Raw genomic sequence first — 17,282 nt, forward strand, 5'->3', positions numbered from 1 at the left:
AAAAAGAAATAAAGGGCATCCAAATTGGAAAGGAAGAAGTCAAATTATCCTTGTTTGCAGATGATGTGATCTTATATTTGGAAAAACCTAAAGACCCCACCAAAAAAACTATTAAAACTGATAAATTCAGTAGAGTTGCAGGATCCAAAATCAATATGCAAAACTCAGTAGCATTTCTGTATGTACCAACAGTGCACAATCCGGAAAAGAAATCAAGAAAGTAATCCCATTTACAGTAGTTGCAAATAAAATAAAATACCTAAGAATTAACTGAAGAAGTGAGAGATTTCTGTAATGAATACTACAAAACATTGATGCAAGAAATGGGAGCGAACACACAAAAAATGGAAAGATACTCCGCGTTCATGGACTGGAAGAATCAACATTGTGAAAATGTTCGTATTACCCAAAGCAATCTACAGATTCAATGCAATTCCTATTAAAATACCAATGACATTCTTCACAGAAATGGAAAAAATAATTCTAAAATTTATATGGATCCAGAATAGCCAAAAGACCCAGAATAGCCAAAATTCTCCTGATGAAAAATTGGAAGAATCACATTTTCTGACTTCACATTATACTACAGAGCTATACTAACCCAAACGGCGTGGTACTGGCATAAAAACAGACACAGAACAATGGAACAGAATAGAGAACCCAGAAATAAATTCATACATCCACAGTGAACACATTTTTGACAAACGTACCAGAACATATACTGAGGAAAGGACAGTCTCTTCAATAAATGGTGCTGGGAAAACTGGTTATCCATATGCAGAAGAATGAAACTAGACTCCCATTTCTTGCCATATGCAAATATCAAATCAAAATGGATTAAAGACTTTAAGACCTCAAACTATGAAACTGTGAAAACACTGGGGAAACTTTCTAGGACGTTGGACTGGGCAAAGGTTTCTTGAGTAATTCCCACAAGCACAGACAGCCAAAGCAAAAAGTGGACAAATGGTTAAAGCTCCTGTATTAGCAATGCAGGAAAAAAGCAGTGAAAAAAGCTCCTGTTTTTAACAAGTTAAAAAGTTCCTGCACAGCAAAGGAAACAGTCAACAAAGTGAGGAGACAGCCCGCAGAATGGGAGAAAATATTTGCAAACTGCCAGGCGCGGTGGCTCATGCCTGTAATCCCAGCACTTTGGGAGGCCAAGGTGGGCGGATCACGAGGTCAGGAGATCGTGACCATCCTGGCTAACACGGTGAAACCTCGTCTCTACTAAAAATACAAAAAATTAGCCGGGCGTGGTTGCTCACGCCTGTAATCCCAGCACTTTGGGAGGCCAAGGTGGGCAGATCATGAGGTCAGGAGATCGTGACCATCCTGGCTAACACAGTGAAACCTCGTCTCTAATAAAAATACAAAAAATTAGCTGGGTGTGGTGGCGGGCGCCTGTAGTCCCAGCTACTCGGGAGGCTGAGGCAGGAGAATGGCGTGAACCCAAGAGGCGGAGTTTGCAGTGAGCGGAGATTGCGCCACTGCACACCAGCCTGGGGGACAGAGTGAGGCTCCGTCTCAAAAAAACAAAACAAAACAAAAATTGCAAACTATTCCTCTGACAAGGGATTATAACCAGAATAAATCGGGAGCTCAAATAATTCAAAAGGGAAAAAATCTAATCATCCAGTTAAAAAATAGGAAAAGTAGACATTTCTCAAAAGAAGACATACATATGGCAAGTAGGTATATGAAAAAGTGCTCAATATCATTGATCATCAGAGAAATGCAAATAAAAATTACAATGAGATAATGTCTTACCCCAGTTACAATGACTTTTATCCAAAAGACAGGCAATAACAAATGCTGGCGAGGGTGTGGAGAAAAGGGAACCGTACACTGCTGGTAGGATTGTAAATGAGTACAACCACCATGGAGAACAGTTTGGAGGTTCCTCAGAAACTCAAAATGCAATTACCGTGTGATCCAGCAATCCCACTGCTAGGTATATACCAAAGAGAGAGGAAATCAGTGTATCGAAGAGATGTCTGCAGCACTATTTGCAATAGCCAAGATTTGGAAGCAACCTAAGTGTTCATCAGCAGACGCATGGATAAAGAAAATGTGCTACATATACACATGGAGTACTATTCAGCCATGAAAAAGAATGAGATCCTGTCATTTGCAACAACATGGATGGAACAGGAGGACACTTAATGTTAAGTGAAGTAAGCCAAGCACAGAAAGACAAACTTCACATGTTCTTACTTATTTGTGGGAGCTAAAAAAAAAAAAAAAAAAGAAAACAGTTGAACTAACGGAGATAGGCAGTAGATTGATGGTTACCAGAGGCTGGGAAGGGTAGTGGGGCTGGGGGGATGGTTAATAGGTACAAAAATGTAGTTAGAATAAACGAGATCTAGTATTTGATAGCACAGTGGGGTGACAACAGTTAATAATTTGCTGTACATTTAAAAATAACTCAGAGTATACTTGGATTGTTTATAACACAGAGAAAGGATAAATCCTTGAGGCAATGGATACCCCATTTACTCTGTGATTGTTCTGTGCCTGTATTAGAGGGTCTCATATGCCCCATAAATACATATACCTACTATGTACCCACAAAAAAAATTGAAAAGAATGTTGATGTATTTCTTTTGTGAAATGCAAGTTCATAGCTTTTTTTATATCAGGAAGATTTTTTTCTACTGATTGATAAGAACCCTTTATATATTATGGATATCATTTTCATTTGTTGATTATTACCAGGTCACAACTTTATTTCCAGTCAAGTCGTTCAGGTCCTGCATAGTCTGATATTGAGGTTTTCTACAAGAACATTTATATGTGATACATGCTCATGGTATTCTAGACTTACAGCTGAGCAGACTTCCCTCAACTGTTCAAATGCTGGCCATCACTGTGGGCTCCCTGAAGCAGTAGCAACTGTGTCTTCCACTGTTCGGAAAACAACAGTTGTTACTTCTTTTTTTATTTCCTAGGGTTTACTACTGTGTCTAAGTAGCAAGCAATTATAAATGTCCACTTAAATTGATTGCTGATGAATATATAAAAACTAAATTTCACTGTCTTTTTGGTTTGAGATCATTCTTATTTTTAATTTTTAGTGATCCTTGATAACCATTTTTGTTTTCGGTTCAGTGTGAATACCTGAATGAAATAGTAATTTTTATGTCTGTGTGAGGTCGGTTTTAAGAAAGCGTTCATAGCTATCAGCACTTGCCTTTTGTTCATGGATCTGTTGAACCTGTTTCTTTCTCTAGGTCATAACTCCATGCAGGAAGCTCATCTTGTGTGCTGATAACAGAAAAGAAATGGAAGATTGGATTGCAGCATTAAAGACTGTGCAGAACAGGGAGCACTTTGAGGTTAAAAAAGAAAACACCCTTCTCCAAATGCCTCCTGTTGCCTCCCTCACCCCAGTGTCTGCTGTCTGAGTGTCTCCCACGTGCGGACCCACAGTCTGGAGCTCACGTTCTTAGCATGTTCTTTATACAGTTAAAGCTTATTGCTTGTCCTCTCAGCAGACCTGTCCTTTATAAACCTTCCTCCTCTCCTCTCTTGGATACTTTGTTTAATCTTGTCCAAGTTACTGCATTTAACAATTTAAAAGAGAAGTCTTATCTTTGCTGTCTTGGTTTCATTCTTCCAGCCCACCCAGTACAGCATGGACCACTTCTCAGGGATGCACAATTGGTACGCCTGTTCCCACGCGAGGCCGACCTACTGCAATGTGTGCCGTGAGGCTCTGTCTGGGGTCACGTCGCACGGGCTGTCCTGCGAGGGTACGGATGTGCGTTTGTTATTCTGTCAGGAAAGGTGGCCTGGCATTTTACTTGATAAAGCCTTGGAAATCCAAACCCAGTCACCATAAATAAGCCGTTGTCACCCATGTGGTCAGTCAAGGGCACAGCGATTTCTGTGATGCCATTCTTGTTTATTTTACCTGCCAAAGAGTCCTTGATAAATCATTTTTTATAGTGCTCAGAGTGAAAAGAAGGGAAGTGGTGGGTGGCAAAAGGAGAAACAGGGGAAACGTAGAGCACACAGAGGGAAAGGCACTGAAGGAACAGTGGTCGGCCCCTGTGTCTCACACTCTGCAGCCGGGGAAATGGGGCTGTGCATATATGCACTGAAAGTGTGTTACAGACTTAGAGGTCAGGGCTGCAGGGTTTGGGCAAGGGCATTCAGTCTGGTGGCAAAAGCAATGGGCTAGAGCAGGGCTTGTTAGCTATAGCCCGGACCACACCCTGCCTCTGCCTGTTTTTGTACAGCTCCCACGCTTCAGACTGGCTTTTAAATTTTTAAATGATTGGAAAAAATCAAAAGAAGAATCATATTTTGTGACACGTGAAAATTACATGAAATTCAAATTTGTGTCCGTAAAAAAACATTGTCTCTGGCTGCTTTTGTGCTACATGACAGAGTTGATTAGTGGCGACGGAAGCTGGTTGCGACCTGCAGAGTCTCCACTGCTCACTCTCTGGCCTGTTACAGAAAGCTTACTGATCCCCAGCTTTCCCTGCTGCCGCCGGTCCCACCGCCATCAGCCTCTAAGCGTATCACAGTAGTTCACTTATAAAATGGGAGTGCCATTGGTTCCTTCCTTGACTTTTCTGGAGCTGGACGGTTCTCACAACACTGCTCAGCATGGGAAGCTCCTGGCACAGACACAGCTTGTAGGCTCATGTGCCCCTTCTCTCACAGTGTGCAAATTTAAGGCCCACAAGCGCTGTGCTGTGCGTGCAACCAATAACTGCAAGTGGACCACACTGGCCTCGATCGGGAAGGACATCATTGAAGATGCAGATGGGGTATGTTAAGAAATACCACCTGTGGGGCCCTGAGCCAGGGTCCCCCACCTGCACAGCCCCATGCAAGCCTCCTCCCTGCCCTCCCTGCCACTGTTTCATTTGAGATGGTCACACTGGCATTGGGTGGCACAGTGGAAATTATATGCGGTCTCCGTGTGGTTGTCGCACCCCTGAGCTCCAGCTTGTCCCTGTGAGTCTTGTTTGCACCTCCGACAGGTGCTATAGGTAGATGGTACTTCACAGGCCCTGCCATCCCTTCCCTCACTGGCCATCAGGGAAGGAGCTTGTTCTGGGAAGAATGCCTTGGCTGAGTTCACAATGAGCATTTCCTGGCTGCCCTGGACGTGGAGCCTTGGGAGCGTCCCTAGTGCGTGCCTCTGTTTGGTTGCAGATTGCAATGCCCCACCAGTGGTTGGAAGGAAACCTACCTGTGAGCGCCAAGTGCACTGTGTGCGACAAGACCTGTGGCAGTGTGCTGCGCCTGCAGGACTGGCGCTGCCTCTGGTGCAAGGCCATGGTGAGTGTGGGCCCTGCGCCCGGGCTGGAGGGGAGGGTCTGCTCCCAACCGTGCCCATGCGGGCCTTGCGGCTCCGCATGATCTGCTGGATCCTGGTAAATTAATCCCAGAGGCCCCTCCGGCTGAGAGTGGGTTTTTGAACTGTTGGGTCATTCTCCTTCTTAGCTATGTTTTGGGGTATTTCTTCCTTTTGCATTTATTCCTGTCTTTAGACACATGCAGATGTGTATTGTTATGACAGATGTCACCCTGCATCATGCGGCACTGTAGCCGGGTTGTGAGGGGTCACCTGGGACAATTGAGCTGGCCGCCCCTGTGGTGTGGAAGCAAGAAAGCTGTAGAGGCCATTCGGAGTGGCGTTGGCTCTGGGCAGTGTTGACAGTGAGCACAGCCATGTGGAAGGGGTGCAGCCCAGTGGCCTCCTGCCAGGTCCTGGGTCTCGTCGTTGCTCTGGGTGGTGAGATGTGCTTCCAGGGAGAGACTCAGGGAGCCTCCATGTACTTGCTTCTGGGTTGGTCATTGTGAAGTGGCTGCTGCAGTCACTTGCCTAGCACATCTGGCTGCCAGGAGGAAGCCAAGACACAGGGGACACATAGAGACACATGGCCCCAGGAGCCCTCACCCTCGTCCTGAAAGTTTGAGGTAGCTGTGGTCGAAGGGCCAGAAGGTTGGGTACAGGACTGTAGCCCACACGGTGTGAAGCATGACTGGCTCCTGCCGGGTATTTCCGTGTTATGCCTTCTCAAGTGCAAAGCCAGGGCCCAGGGCCCCCGATGGTAGCAGGCTGGCCCAGGGCCCCCGATGGTAGCAGGCCAGCCCAGCTCTGAAATCGCCTGCCTCCCCCGAGGCCAGCTCATCAGCTACAGGGCAGGTGGATTTCTGGTGTGTGTGAAGGATGCCAGTGACCCTTGGTGACGCGGGGACTCTTGTTTCAGGTTCACACATCGTGTAAAGAATCCTTGCTGACCAAGTGCCCACTTGGCCTGTGCAAAGTGTCAGTCATCCCACCCACGGCTCTCAACAGCATCGACTCCGATGGTGGGTACCACACATGCTTATCCTTCTCATGCACGCCCACACACTTCCTTCTCCACGCACTTTCTCTTCTCCAGCTCTGGAGTTTGGTTATCTTGGTGAGATGTCAGCAAGAGGTCAGGCACAGCTGTGGGGGGTGCTGGAGGAGTTGCACAGAGCGGCACACGGCGCCCTGATGCTGCGGCATTGCCCTTAGATGGGCCAGAGACCCAAGTCTGGCACTTGACGTGGAGGTGATGCTGTTGAGTGGCACCCAGGCTTAGACAGGCCTGAGACCCGAGCCTGGCGCTTGCCGTGGAGGTGATGCTGTTGAGTGCAACCCAGGTCTGGGGCCTTCTCTGTCATGAGCCGTTGAAGCTGTGCCCCATCTCTGCCTAGCACATGCTGGCACACTGGCTTGCAGCTGCTCTCATGTCTGGCTGGTACATGGTGGCACCTGTTGACAAGTACTGGTGGAAAGGGGGATGTGGGGTACATGGCTCAGAGGAGATCAAGAAGAGAAGACAGCAGAAAGGTGGCATTTGGACACCTTGTGAATATGGAGGTCAGATGGATGGGGCTCCCGGCCTCACACATGGAGACCGGCTGTGGGGAACTGTTCACTGACCTCCTCCTGACTTATAGGTGTGCATGTGTCAGGTGTGTGTCCTTTGGGGGGGTCTGCTGCTGCTGATTCCATCAGTGGTGCCCTCAGCGTCTTCCGTGGCCTATATATTTTCTTCTGTTCGTTCTTGCGTCCAGGGTTCTGGAAGGCCAGCTGTCCTCCGTCTTGCACAAGCCCACTGTTGGTCTTCGTCAATTCAAAAAGTGGGGACAACCAGGGTGTGAAGTTCCTCAGAAGATTCAAACAGCTACTAAACCCCGCCCAGGTCTTCGACCTCATGAACGGAGGCCCACACCTCGGGTAGGAAGCTTGTAAAATATATCTTTCTTGGAGTTTTAAAAATTGTGTAGATAGTGTGTGCTTGTAAAAAAAAAAAGATCAAAGACACAAAGCTTTAAATAGGAAAGAAAAGTTGAACTGCTTCCTTCCCAAATTGCACTTGCAGAGGTGCCCACTCTTAATAGAGGTGCATGGCCTTCCAACTTTGAACACAGTGTGCGTGTGCACACACGTACATACATCCATGTACACACACCCATGCACGTGCATCTTTTGAGCCAATCAGGATTCTTCTTTACCTGCCGTTGCACAAATGCCTTCTGTATGTGTCTGCATACAACGTTGTGGGTGTATTTTCTTTCATTTTATAATTTTTTTATTTTTATTTATTTGTCTGTCTATCTATCTATCTATCTATCTATCTATCTATCTATCTATCTATCTGTGGGTGTATTTTCCTGGCGTGCCTCGTTCTTTGTAACAGCTGCCTAACATTGAGGAAGAAGCTGTCCTGCAGCGAGGCCAGGAAGAGTGTTTGCTGAGAGGCACAGGAGGCCGCTCGGTGTGCAGGTGCTGCAAGGCAGGAACACGCAAGGGCGGCATTGGGCCAGAGCGATTTCCACTATGCATCAGCAGCACAGAGATTAGACTGTTCCTCTGCTTGCTGGAGAGCCATGTGTGTTCTTTGTAGTTTTTTACTTTTCATAAGTTTGTAGAAAACATTTGCCTTTGTGAATTTTGCCATTTGAATGAATTTCTTCCTCTGGAAGCATCAGTTCCAGGTCAGAGCTCTAAGAGGACTTGCTGGCACTGCCGGAGATGTCCAGGATACTTGTAGTGGGAAGTGCCTGCAGAGCCTGTGGTCTGGCCTGTATTTCTCCGGGAGGAGTCAGTGGGGTCTGTGTATTAGGAGCCAGGGGCTACTCTGATGTGAACCTCGGCCAGCTCCCTGCGTGTCCTTGGCGTACATGCCAGGGTAAGAGGAACACGCTGCTCGTCGTCGGTCCTCTGGGTGTCTTCTGTGTTGCTCATCCCCACTCACAGCCAGGCGCAGTCGGAGAGCAGTCACAGATGGCAGCATTCCAGCCTGCTTCCGCAAAGGCAGTACTCCCACATTTTCTGTAGAAAGACTTCTTATCTGAATGGTGGAGGATTGCATTCACTAGTAGGCTGATCAAGATATTTTAATTTTAATTTTACTATTTTTTGAGAGAAGAGTCTTGCTAGGTTACCCAGGCTGAGTACACTGGTGCAATCCTGGCTCACAGCAGCCTCAACCTCCTGGGCTCAAACCACCCTCCTGCCTTAGCCTCCTGAGTAGCTGGGACTACAGGTGTGTACCACTATGCCCAGCTAATTTTTTTTTTTTATGTTTTATTGAGCCTCACAAAACTTTTAAAATGTTTTGTAGAGTGGTCTCACTGTGTTGTCCAGGTTGGTTTCAAACTTCTGGAGCCAAGTGATCCTCTTGCCTCAGCCTCTCAAAGTGTTGGATTACACTGCCTGGCAAAGAAATAATTTTAGTTAAAAAGTGGGGAAAGTGGAGGTATAATACATCTGTTATCACAATGCACCAAGCAGGCTGAGGTTGTTATTAAACGTGGTACCAGGGGTGTTGGAGGAATGCTTTGAAATGGCTGTGGGCAGGGCAGGCTACACAGCTGAACTGGAGAATAACGAAATATTCATTTTGGTGTGCAAGCAAAACCCCATGTTTCGTAGTGGGAGTTAAGTATGAGATGGGATGATTTAGGAAGCCCCCACAGCGGCGTAAGGGGAGTTGAGTCGTCATTTACCATTTCTGGAAGCAGCTCATCTCACACAGCTCACAGCAGAATCTGGAGCTACTGCTTCATGTTCCAGTTCCTGGCCTTGACCTGTCACCTCTTCTCCCGAGAGCAGGGGGCCTTACAGGTGTCAGTGTTCTGTGTGGAGCCTGGGCTTGGTGCCGCATCACCTATGCCTGTCTGTCTTCTGAGCACTCATTCTGGGTCAGACACTGAGCTTGAGGCAGGGTGCGCAGGTGAGCCAGGCGGGGAGTGCAGATGCAGGGAATGGGTAGGAGCACACGCAGGGTCCCCCGGCACTTCAGTGGGGGTGACACAGCTTCTCTGGGAACCCGGCGGGGGCGGGGTCGCAAGTCAAACTCGGCGTCCTTCCACGTCTCCCCGAGCTGGCATCCGAGGAGCTCTAGTGTTCTGAAGGCTGCAGGGAGGCGGGAGGCTTCTGGGCTGAGGGCACCGCTTGTGCAGAGGCGAGGCAAGAGGGAATGCAGTGGGGCCAGGCCAGGCAGCAGCAGAAAGGTGGCACCTGCCGTCAGGGAGGGCTGCGGGTGCTGGCCAAGAGGTTCGACTCCTTCCTGCAAACGAGGGGCAGCCTCATAAAGCAAGGCCCGTGGCCAGGCTCGTGTTTTAGAAAGGTCTTCCTGGAACTCGTGGGGAGCTTTCAGGAAGGGTGTCAAGGTGACTGAGGCTCCTGTGGGACTCTTCGAGAGCACGGTGGTGACCTGAGCGGGTGGCTGGGGTGGGTGTGGAGGAGAGGCTGCCAGGAGGGGCTGGGTCAGCTGCAGGCTGAGAGGAGGTGGGTCTGGCCTCTGGACTGGATTGGTGGTCGAGCTACCATTCTCCGAGTAGGGTTGTGTCCTGTTGGATGTGCCCTGGGATACCAGAGTGGTGTGTTCTGGAGGACAGGTGCAAGTGTTGGCTTTCAGGAGTGGCCTGGGGGCTGTTGATCCAGAGTCACCTGTGTGGTCCTTGAAACTGGATGTGGTCACACAGGAAGAGGATGAGGAGTGAGCAGAAGCGGCACTGGTCTCCTGAGTGGGGACGCTGCTGGGCAGGGGCAGGGGGAGCCCAGGAAGGAAGGAAACCGAGGAGTTAGGAGGGTAGGAGGTGTGGGTCACATCACCGGAGGACTGAGTGGGCCCAGGCATATGTGCTGCCGTGGGGACATGCAGCCCGCAGCAGGTCAGGCAGCCTGGGGCTCCAGGGTGACCAGAACAAGGGCCAGGGCGGAAGCCAGACTGTGGCCCAGGGCTGGGGAGTGCCAAGGCTGAGGGTGCGGGGTGATGCAGGCAGCCCAGAGGGCATGCTGGGAAGGCTGGCAGGGGCCACATGTGGATGGGGCAGGGACAGTGACGCAGGGTGGGCTCACATGGTTAGGGGCCACGGAAGGCTGTGCCCGTGAGCCTGGCAGGGGATGCAGTTTTGGCCCACCACTTTGCCTGTGATGTCTGCAGAGGGTGCAGTGGCTCACCAAGCTGAGTGGTCTTGTCGCTGGGTGGGGCGTGGCTGGTGGGAGCAGTTGGCTGGACCCCAGTGCTGCTGTCGTCCGTTTGACAAAGTGGACCCTGAGTGGAGGCGGCTGGTGTCACGTGGCAGGGCCTGTGCGTGCTCTGCCTCTGGTGCAGGTCAGCCATAAGGAGCACAGGTGGCCCCTCAGCCCCGTATTGACAAGCCTGTCATTTGTCCTGTGGAATGGATGTCATTTCACGGCCTTTCTCTTTTCTCTGCAGCTTACGGTTATTCCAGAAGTTTGACACATTCCGGATTCTGGTTTGTGGCGGGGATGGAAGTGTTGGCTGGGTCCTCTCTGAAATCGACAGCCTCAACCTTCATAAACAGGTACCTGGACAGGAGGGAGCCCAGCCAGGAGCAGAGAGGGTGCAGAGGTTAGAGGGAAATCATGCAGTCTCAGCTCCTGTTCATCTCGGAGCACCTGTTCTCAGGCCAGAAACCATTGGTGGTTTTGGGGAGTGTGCAGTTTGGTGGCCAGGGCAGAGAGGGGAGAGCCTGGGCCACCCCCTGGCGTCGTGGAGGCCCGGGGGCTCTGGCCATGATGTATGAGGGGGACCTGAAGGGAGCTACGAAAAGAATTGCCCACAAAGGACCCACATGGGGAGCAGGGCTGGGTGGGGCTGTTGCTTTACTGGGTAATTTTTGTCTTGAGGCCTCTTGCTTGTGAGAAGGGGACGGCAGTATACTTGAGTTTCTCAAGTCAGAGTCATGGTTCATTGGACTTAGTTTTTTGTATTAAAATAAAAATAGATTTTCCTGATTGTGTATAAAAATGTTCATATAGTCATTTAATTTCCACACCAAGCCACGGCCTCCCCAGGTGATCAGCCAGTGCCAACATTTTGCTGTCTCTGACCTCTCTTGATCACAGTACATACAATGCACAGTGCACTTGTAATTTAAACGGGCTATTCTGTTACTGCTTTTGTTGTTGTTGTTTTTTTGAGGTGGAGTCTTGCTCTGTTGCTGGGCTGGAGTGCAGTGGTGCGATCTCGGCTCACTACAACCTCTGCCTCCCCGGTTCAAGTGATTCTCCTGCCTCAGCCTCCTAAATAGCTGGGATTACAGGCGCATGCTACCACGCCCAGCTAATTTTTGTATTTTTAGTAGAGACAGGGTTTCTCCATGTTGGCCAGGATGGTCTCGATCTCTTGACCTCGTGATCCGCCCACCTTGACCTCCCAAAGTGCTGGGATTACAGGCATGAGCCACCGCGCCCGGCCTGTTACTGCTTTTAAAAAACCACTAATTAAGATGTTACAGACACCTTGTGCCTGTGTCTGTAAGTAGGCATCTGTGTGTCGTTTTCCACTGGACACACCCGGGAGCCCAGGGCCAGCTCACCTCCATGTGTGAGCACGGAGATCACTTCCCAGTGGTCTCCTCTCTGAGCGCACCCAAGCTTAAGTATTGAAATGTGCTGACAAACTGCCTTTCCTCAGGGCTGTGCCAGCTTCCATGCCTGATGCCTCTTAAAGCTGTCTTTCCCGTGCACCATCCAAGCTGTTCATCTCTTTAGTTTTTGTCCAGCTAAGTAGACCAAAAAATGTCTGACCTTTACTTCTTTAATTCCTGGTGAAGTTGAACGCCTCCTCAGTTGGTTATGAAGTTTTAAATAAATCACCTGTTCATATTTTTTTTGCCTCATTTTCTCTTTGAGTATTCACCTTTTTTTCCTTTAAAAATGGGTGTGTGAGGATTATTGTTACATTAACTTCTTATCTGTCACTGCAGATATTTTTTTCCCGGTTTGTCGTTTGTCAGTTCAACATCCTTTTTGGGGGGTGGTCTTTTCTTTCATGATTTTTGTCAACGTCTGTCATATTTGCAGCTGCCTACACCCCAAGATGAACAAGATTTGCATCTGTATTTTCTTATGTTTATTATGGCCCCATTTTTAAAAAATTCAGTCTTCTGTGTGACGTGGATGTATTTTTCAGTGATTCTGTGGTGCCTACCCAGCTCTGCTCACTTGGTAGTATTTCCAGGTGGGTGGACTTTGACAGCTCGGGCCGTGAGGCCAGTGGCTCAGGAGGAGAAGTGGTGCCGCCTGCTGGTGGATTAGCATAGACTACTCTAATTTTTGATTTTGTGTATTACTTGCAAGTTCACTGTCACTAGTTAGGAAGACAGTGGAACCTTGTGGCTGATTTTCATACGTTCAGCCAAGGTCAGCACACATTTCTCTCCCCTGCGTCTCTTTGACACCTGATGTGGTGGCCATGCCCTCGCTGGGCCCCTGCCGCCTCAGGGTTTCTTGTCTTCCTGGCTGCTACTGCTCCATGGTGGCCTCTCCCTCCTTACCCTTCCCTTAACGCTGTGTCCTCAGAGCCTTGCTGGGGCCTCTCCTCCTTCACTTTTGAACGCTCAGCGACTTGCAGGGCTTCTGCTGTCATCTCTCTTCTGGGGGCGCCTCAATTGATAGCTGAGCCTTGGGCCTCTCTGGATGTCTCCTAGTGCCTCGAGTTTCCAACATTACACCACGTTCAGCCCCCACCCTGCGTTCCTTTCCTTCGAGTCTGAAAACATCATCCATCTAGATGTCTGAGCCAGGAAATCGAACAGTTGTTCTTGGTTCGTCCGTCTCTTCCTCCTGCCTGTTTCTCACTAATTGTGTCCTCAGTCCTGCCACCCACTGTACCCTGGCCTCTGTCCATCTGCAGCTCACCCAGGCGACCTTTCCCGGGGCACTTCTGCCTGTGCACCCCCCAAGCACGATGCTTCTGGGAAAAGTCCAGACCTTTAAGAGTCCCAGCTTTGCTTCCTGCTTGCTCCTCTGCCTGTCTGCCTCCTGTTTCCTCGCTGTCCTCCTCTTCACTGAGCTCTGCCTTGCCCCTCCCACTGTGGTGTCTCCCTGCCTGGAGCACCATCCATGCCTGCTGTGCGCTGCTTTCCTTTTCCTTTAAAGTTCCAGGAAGCCCTCACGGAGTCCTCAGACCCTCTGGGCACCCTTCAGCACTGGGTTCTCTCCATCTAGTGTGTCGGCTCCGGTGTCCTGGTCTGCTCGCTCCTGCCTCCCCTGCTGCCAAATGTCCCCTTGGTGAGGCAGGACCTTCCCTGGTGTTTGCTGTCCCCACAGGCGGCAGGGCCTCAAGCATGGTCACCTCCACCTGGTGGGCAGAGGGCTGTACGGTGCTGTAGGCTGGACCACGGCAGGTTTCCTGCCTCAAGGACAGTAACGCCTCCACACACACTCCACCGCAGGCCTTCATGGCCCTGGTCACTCCGTTGTCAGAGTCAAAGGCTGGTGAGCTCTGGGCAGTGGGCATTTTAAGAGGCCTCCTAAGCAATGGAATGGTGTAGTGGGATCTCATTGGAGCTCTGAGATGGGAATCCAGGTGGAGGGTGAGGCCTGAGTAATGCATGAGGTCTCTTCGTGGAACAGCAGGCAGGCGGGCAGAGGCTGAGCTCTGGCAAGGCTCCAGGGTGGCCTTCAGACTGAGGATGGTCCTGGCACCTTTTTTGGATAGGATTTAGAGGAGAGAAGTGATACTAGTGATGTTTTTGGAAGAAGAATTTGGCATTAGTGAGTGAGATGCTGTAGTGGATGGAGGGACGGGTGGCGAGGCATCAGAGTGATTCCTTGGGGCTGTGGTCACGGTGGTGAAAATGGGAAGCAGAGGGATTTGGGAGACAGATCAGAGAGGGTGTGAGGGGCTGACCATCAAGATGTGATGACAGCTGAGAGATGGACCTGTGGCTCATCCATTTCTCCCAGAAGCAGCATCTTTTCTCAAGGGCAGTCATGTTTCTGTCTCATTGCCAAGGAAAATGCCATCTGTCCCCTCCAGTGGGCTCTGCCTGTAATGTGTAAGCTGCGTGGTTTTAGGTCACGTCCCCACGTTGCTAACGTAACCCTCACGGTGGGGGACAAGGAGGGCTGCGGGCTGGGAAGTGGCCCCTGCCCCCAGGTGTGTGCCTGCACATCGTCCCCCATGTTTCCTTAGTGTCAGCTGGGAGTGCTGCCGCTCGGCACAGGGAACGACTTGGCCCGAGTGCTGGGCTGGGGCTCAGCCTGCGATGACGACACCCAGCTCCCCCAGATCTTGGAGAAGTTGGAGAGAGCCAGCACCAAGATGCTGGACAGGTGAGTGGGGATGTGCTCCGGTGCCATATGAGGAGACTTTGAGAGACAGGTCCCTTTGACCAGGTGTTCTTAACCTGGGGTCTGTGGAAAACATGGGCCCTCTGAAATTATTTGTAAAGATTTGACCTGAGTATATATTCTGATAGTCTTTGATATTTGGTCAGATTATGACAAGGATAAAAACAAAACAGGTTAAGAACCAGCCATGCCCTAGATTGATCCAGTCTTCCCAGAAGGCCAAGCCTGAGTGTGTCAGGGCCGTGGAGAAGACGGCTGTGCCATCTTTGGCTGCTTCAGCCCGAGATCTAATACCCATCGGAAGAATGCTCCTTGTCGTTTACTTGAACAGTTTCATTTTCCCATATTCTGTTCCCAGAAGAAGTTTTGGGAAATTATCCTCTAGTGCCTAAAGCCACTGTGACACCTTCCCTGAGTAAGGTACTGTTATTCCGAGTGACACACTTGGCACTCACTGACCACATGCCTTTGGCACATGGGGCGCTGATGAGATGCCTCCTAGCCTTCCTAGTTGCTCCCAGAAGCCTGGAGTTGTGAGCACAGTTGTGGTTTTGCAATGCCCCCACCATTTCAGGCCTCCTCTGTGTGCCTTGGGGCCTGTGAAATGCTCATCTCACTGGGCCAGCTGGCTGAGCCATTTGCAGCTCTCTTGAGGAGGGTAAATCCATTTCTCCCAGAAGCAGCATCTTATCTCAAGGCAGCCATTTATGGGAGACCTTCCTCTCTTTCATGGAGCTGTACTGCCGTTAGTTGTGGAGTGCAGACATTTGTTCTTAGCCAAGTTATGGGACAGAGTCAAGACCAAGGGCCTAAAAATGAAGTCAGAAACGGTGTAAAGATCAAGGCTGCCAGCCGTGAAAGCGGACGGCGCAGGGTCCACCCTTGTGGGCCTGCACGTCTTGCCGCCTGTGCAGCTGACCTTGTGTGTGCAGGTGGAGCGTCATGGCATACGAGGCCAAGCTCCCCCGGCAGGCCTCCTCCTCTACCGTCACCGAAGACTTCAGCGAGGATTCCGAGGTATTGCTGGCCTGTTCTTCACACCCTGCTCGCATGCTGATGTGATCAGAACTGTCCTGTCAGCGGTTTGCATCACCTCCCTTGCAGAGACGCCTCCCCTTTGGTGTTGGGGTGTCACAGTCAGGCCTGCGGAGGCGCAGGGTGAACCCATGGCTGAGAGGATTCTCACTCCCCTTGGCAGGGGCCTTTTGGGCTTTGTGACCCTCTAGGGGCTTCCTGGGGTTGTCATAGGCCCTGCCGGGTGGTGGGGTGGTCCTCCTAATGGCCTTCCCACCCTGTCCCTGCATCTCCTCAGCTGCGCAGTGAGCCCCACACAGTGCGCGCCCGTTCCCTCCCCCACCGCGGTGCCCACGTGCCTGGAATGCTCTAGCCGGCTCTGCCGCGGCTCTCCCCTAGCCCCCGGCTCCTGCCCCGTCCCACCTCTCTGTGGCGTCTGCAGCTGCCCTTCGCTCAGGCTCCTCTAGTCCAGCTGGTGGTTCCTTTCATTTGGTGATTGTTACTGTTGTTTAACGCTCTTACAGTTTCCCTCAGAGAACAGACTTTGTCTTTAGTTTCTATTTTGTGCTGGTGCAGTGCTGGGTGGGGTAGTACAAAGAGGTGAGCTTTTGTCAGGGGCTAGGGCAACGGTCAGCAAACGAGGCCTGCAGGCCAGATGTGCCTGGGCCCACGGCCTTGCAAGCGAAGACTGGTTTGTACATTTTTTATTTTTCCTTTTTTTTAAAAAAAATTTTTTTTTGAGAGGAAGAGTGTGTGTGGGAAGCCCAGAATATTCGCTGTCTGGCCAGTAGTGAAGTTTGCGACCCTGGGGCTGGGTCCTAAGGACAGCAGGGATCCCACAGGGATAGGGCTGCCCTTCTGACAGCCAGAACAGATGGTGGGGGCAAGAGTGTGTGTCCAGATGGGGCTCACAGCCAGGTGGAAACAGCCTCTGCTGCAAACGGACCCAAACCTGGAGCCGACCCGCCAGCATGCCGCTGTCAGGATGAGTAGGGGTCAGGACGGAAGCTCCTAGCACAGGCCGTGCTGGGATCGCAGACTGAAGGAGATTCATTTGCAGTTTGCTTGCAGCTTGACGAAGCTTTTAAAATCTCTCACCTAGCACTAGGTGAGTCCCAGATTAGCGTTAGAAGTGAGTTGAGGCTTGGCTGGGTCAGACAGTGTCTGTTAGGAGAGACTCATCTTTCCCAGCTTGTGCTGGCAAGGAAGTGGCTGACAGAGTCACTGGGACTGTCATGGAGCTTGCTGTCACAGAGACCAACAGTCCTGGACATTTGGGGTGATTGCAGGTACAGCAGATTCTCTTCTATGAAGACTCGGTTGCAGCCCACCTTTCTAAAATCCTCACCTCGGACCAGCACTCGGTGGTCATCTCCTCGGCCAAGTGAGTGCCTGGTGGCCCTGGGGAGGGCATGGTGCCCTGGCCCCCAGCCTGGAGCTGCCTCTCTAGAAGGGTCTTTCTGTTTTTCTCCCCACAGAGTGCTCTGTGAGACGGTGAAGGATTTCGTGGCACGGGTGGGGAAGGCCTATGAGAAGACGACCGAGAGCTCGGAGGAGTCAGAGGTCATGGCCAAGAAGGTCTGTTCCCGTGCCCTGGGTGGGAGGGGCATTGAGGCAGCGAGAAGCTTGCTCTGTCACCAGCAGA

The 17,282-nt window shown here is 50.6% G+C and overlaps 1 protein-coding gene across 23 annotated transcripts in view; it reads left to right on the forward strand.

The window, feature by feature from the left end:
- Positions 1–17,282, forward strand: part of DGKD (diacylglycerol kinase delta) — a 118,424-nt gene that overhangs the window by 76,146 nt on the left and 24,996 nt on the right. For 19 of the 23 annotated variants that reach the window (XR_010149938.1, XR_010149937.1, XM_003309528.6 and 16 more), the window contains 11 exons: positions 3,237–3,341; positions 3,626–3,758; positions 4,681–4,787; positions 5,179–5,304; positions 6,240–6,342; positions 7,081–7,243; positions 10,737–10,845; positions 14,466–14,605; positions 15,556–15,640; positions 16,927–17,021; positions 17,116–17,215. Coding sequence is in view for 21 of the 23 variants with exons in the window: in XM_003309528.6 (XP_003309576.1) it covers positions 3,237–3,341; positions 3,626–3,758; positions 4,681–4,787; positions 5,179–5,304; positions 6,240–6,342; positions 7,081–7,243; positions 10,737–10,845; positions 14,466–14,605; positions 15,556–15,640; positions 16,927–17,021; positions 17,116–17,215 (1,266 nt within the window). In the remaining 2 variants the exon portion in view is untranslated. The remainder of the gene's footprint in view (positions 1–3,236; positions 3,342–3,625; positions 3,759–4,680; positions 4,788–5,178; positions 5,305–6,239; positions 6,343–7,080; positions 7,244–10,736; positions 10,846–14,465; positions 14,606–15,555; positions 15,641–16,926; positions 17,022–17,115; positions 17,216–17,282) is intronic. The other 4 variants (XM_063790910.1, XM_063790912.1, XM_063790911.1 and 1 more) reach the window with 1 other exon arrangement.

This window comes from Pan troglodytes, chromosome 13, assembly GCF_028858775.2.
Source record: "Pan troglodytes isolate AG18354 chromosome 13, NHGRI_mPanTro3-v2.0_pri, whole genome shotgun sequence".
In the NCBI taxonomy this organism is placed as follows: Eukaryota; Metazoa; Chordata; class Mammalia; order Primates; family Hominidae; genus Pan; species Pan troglodytes.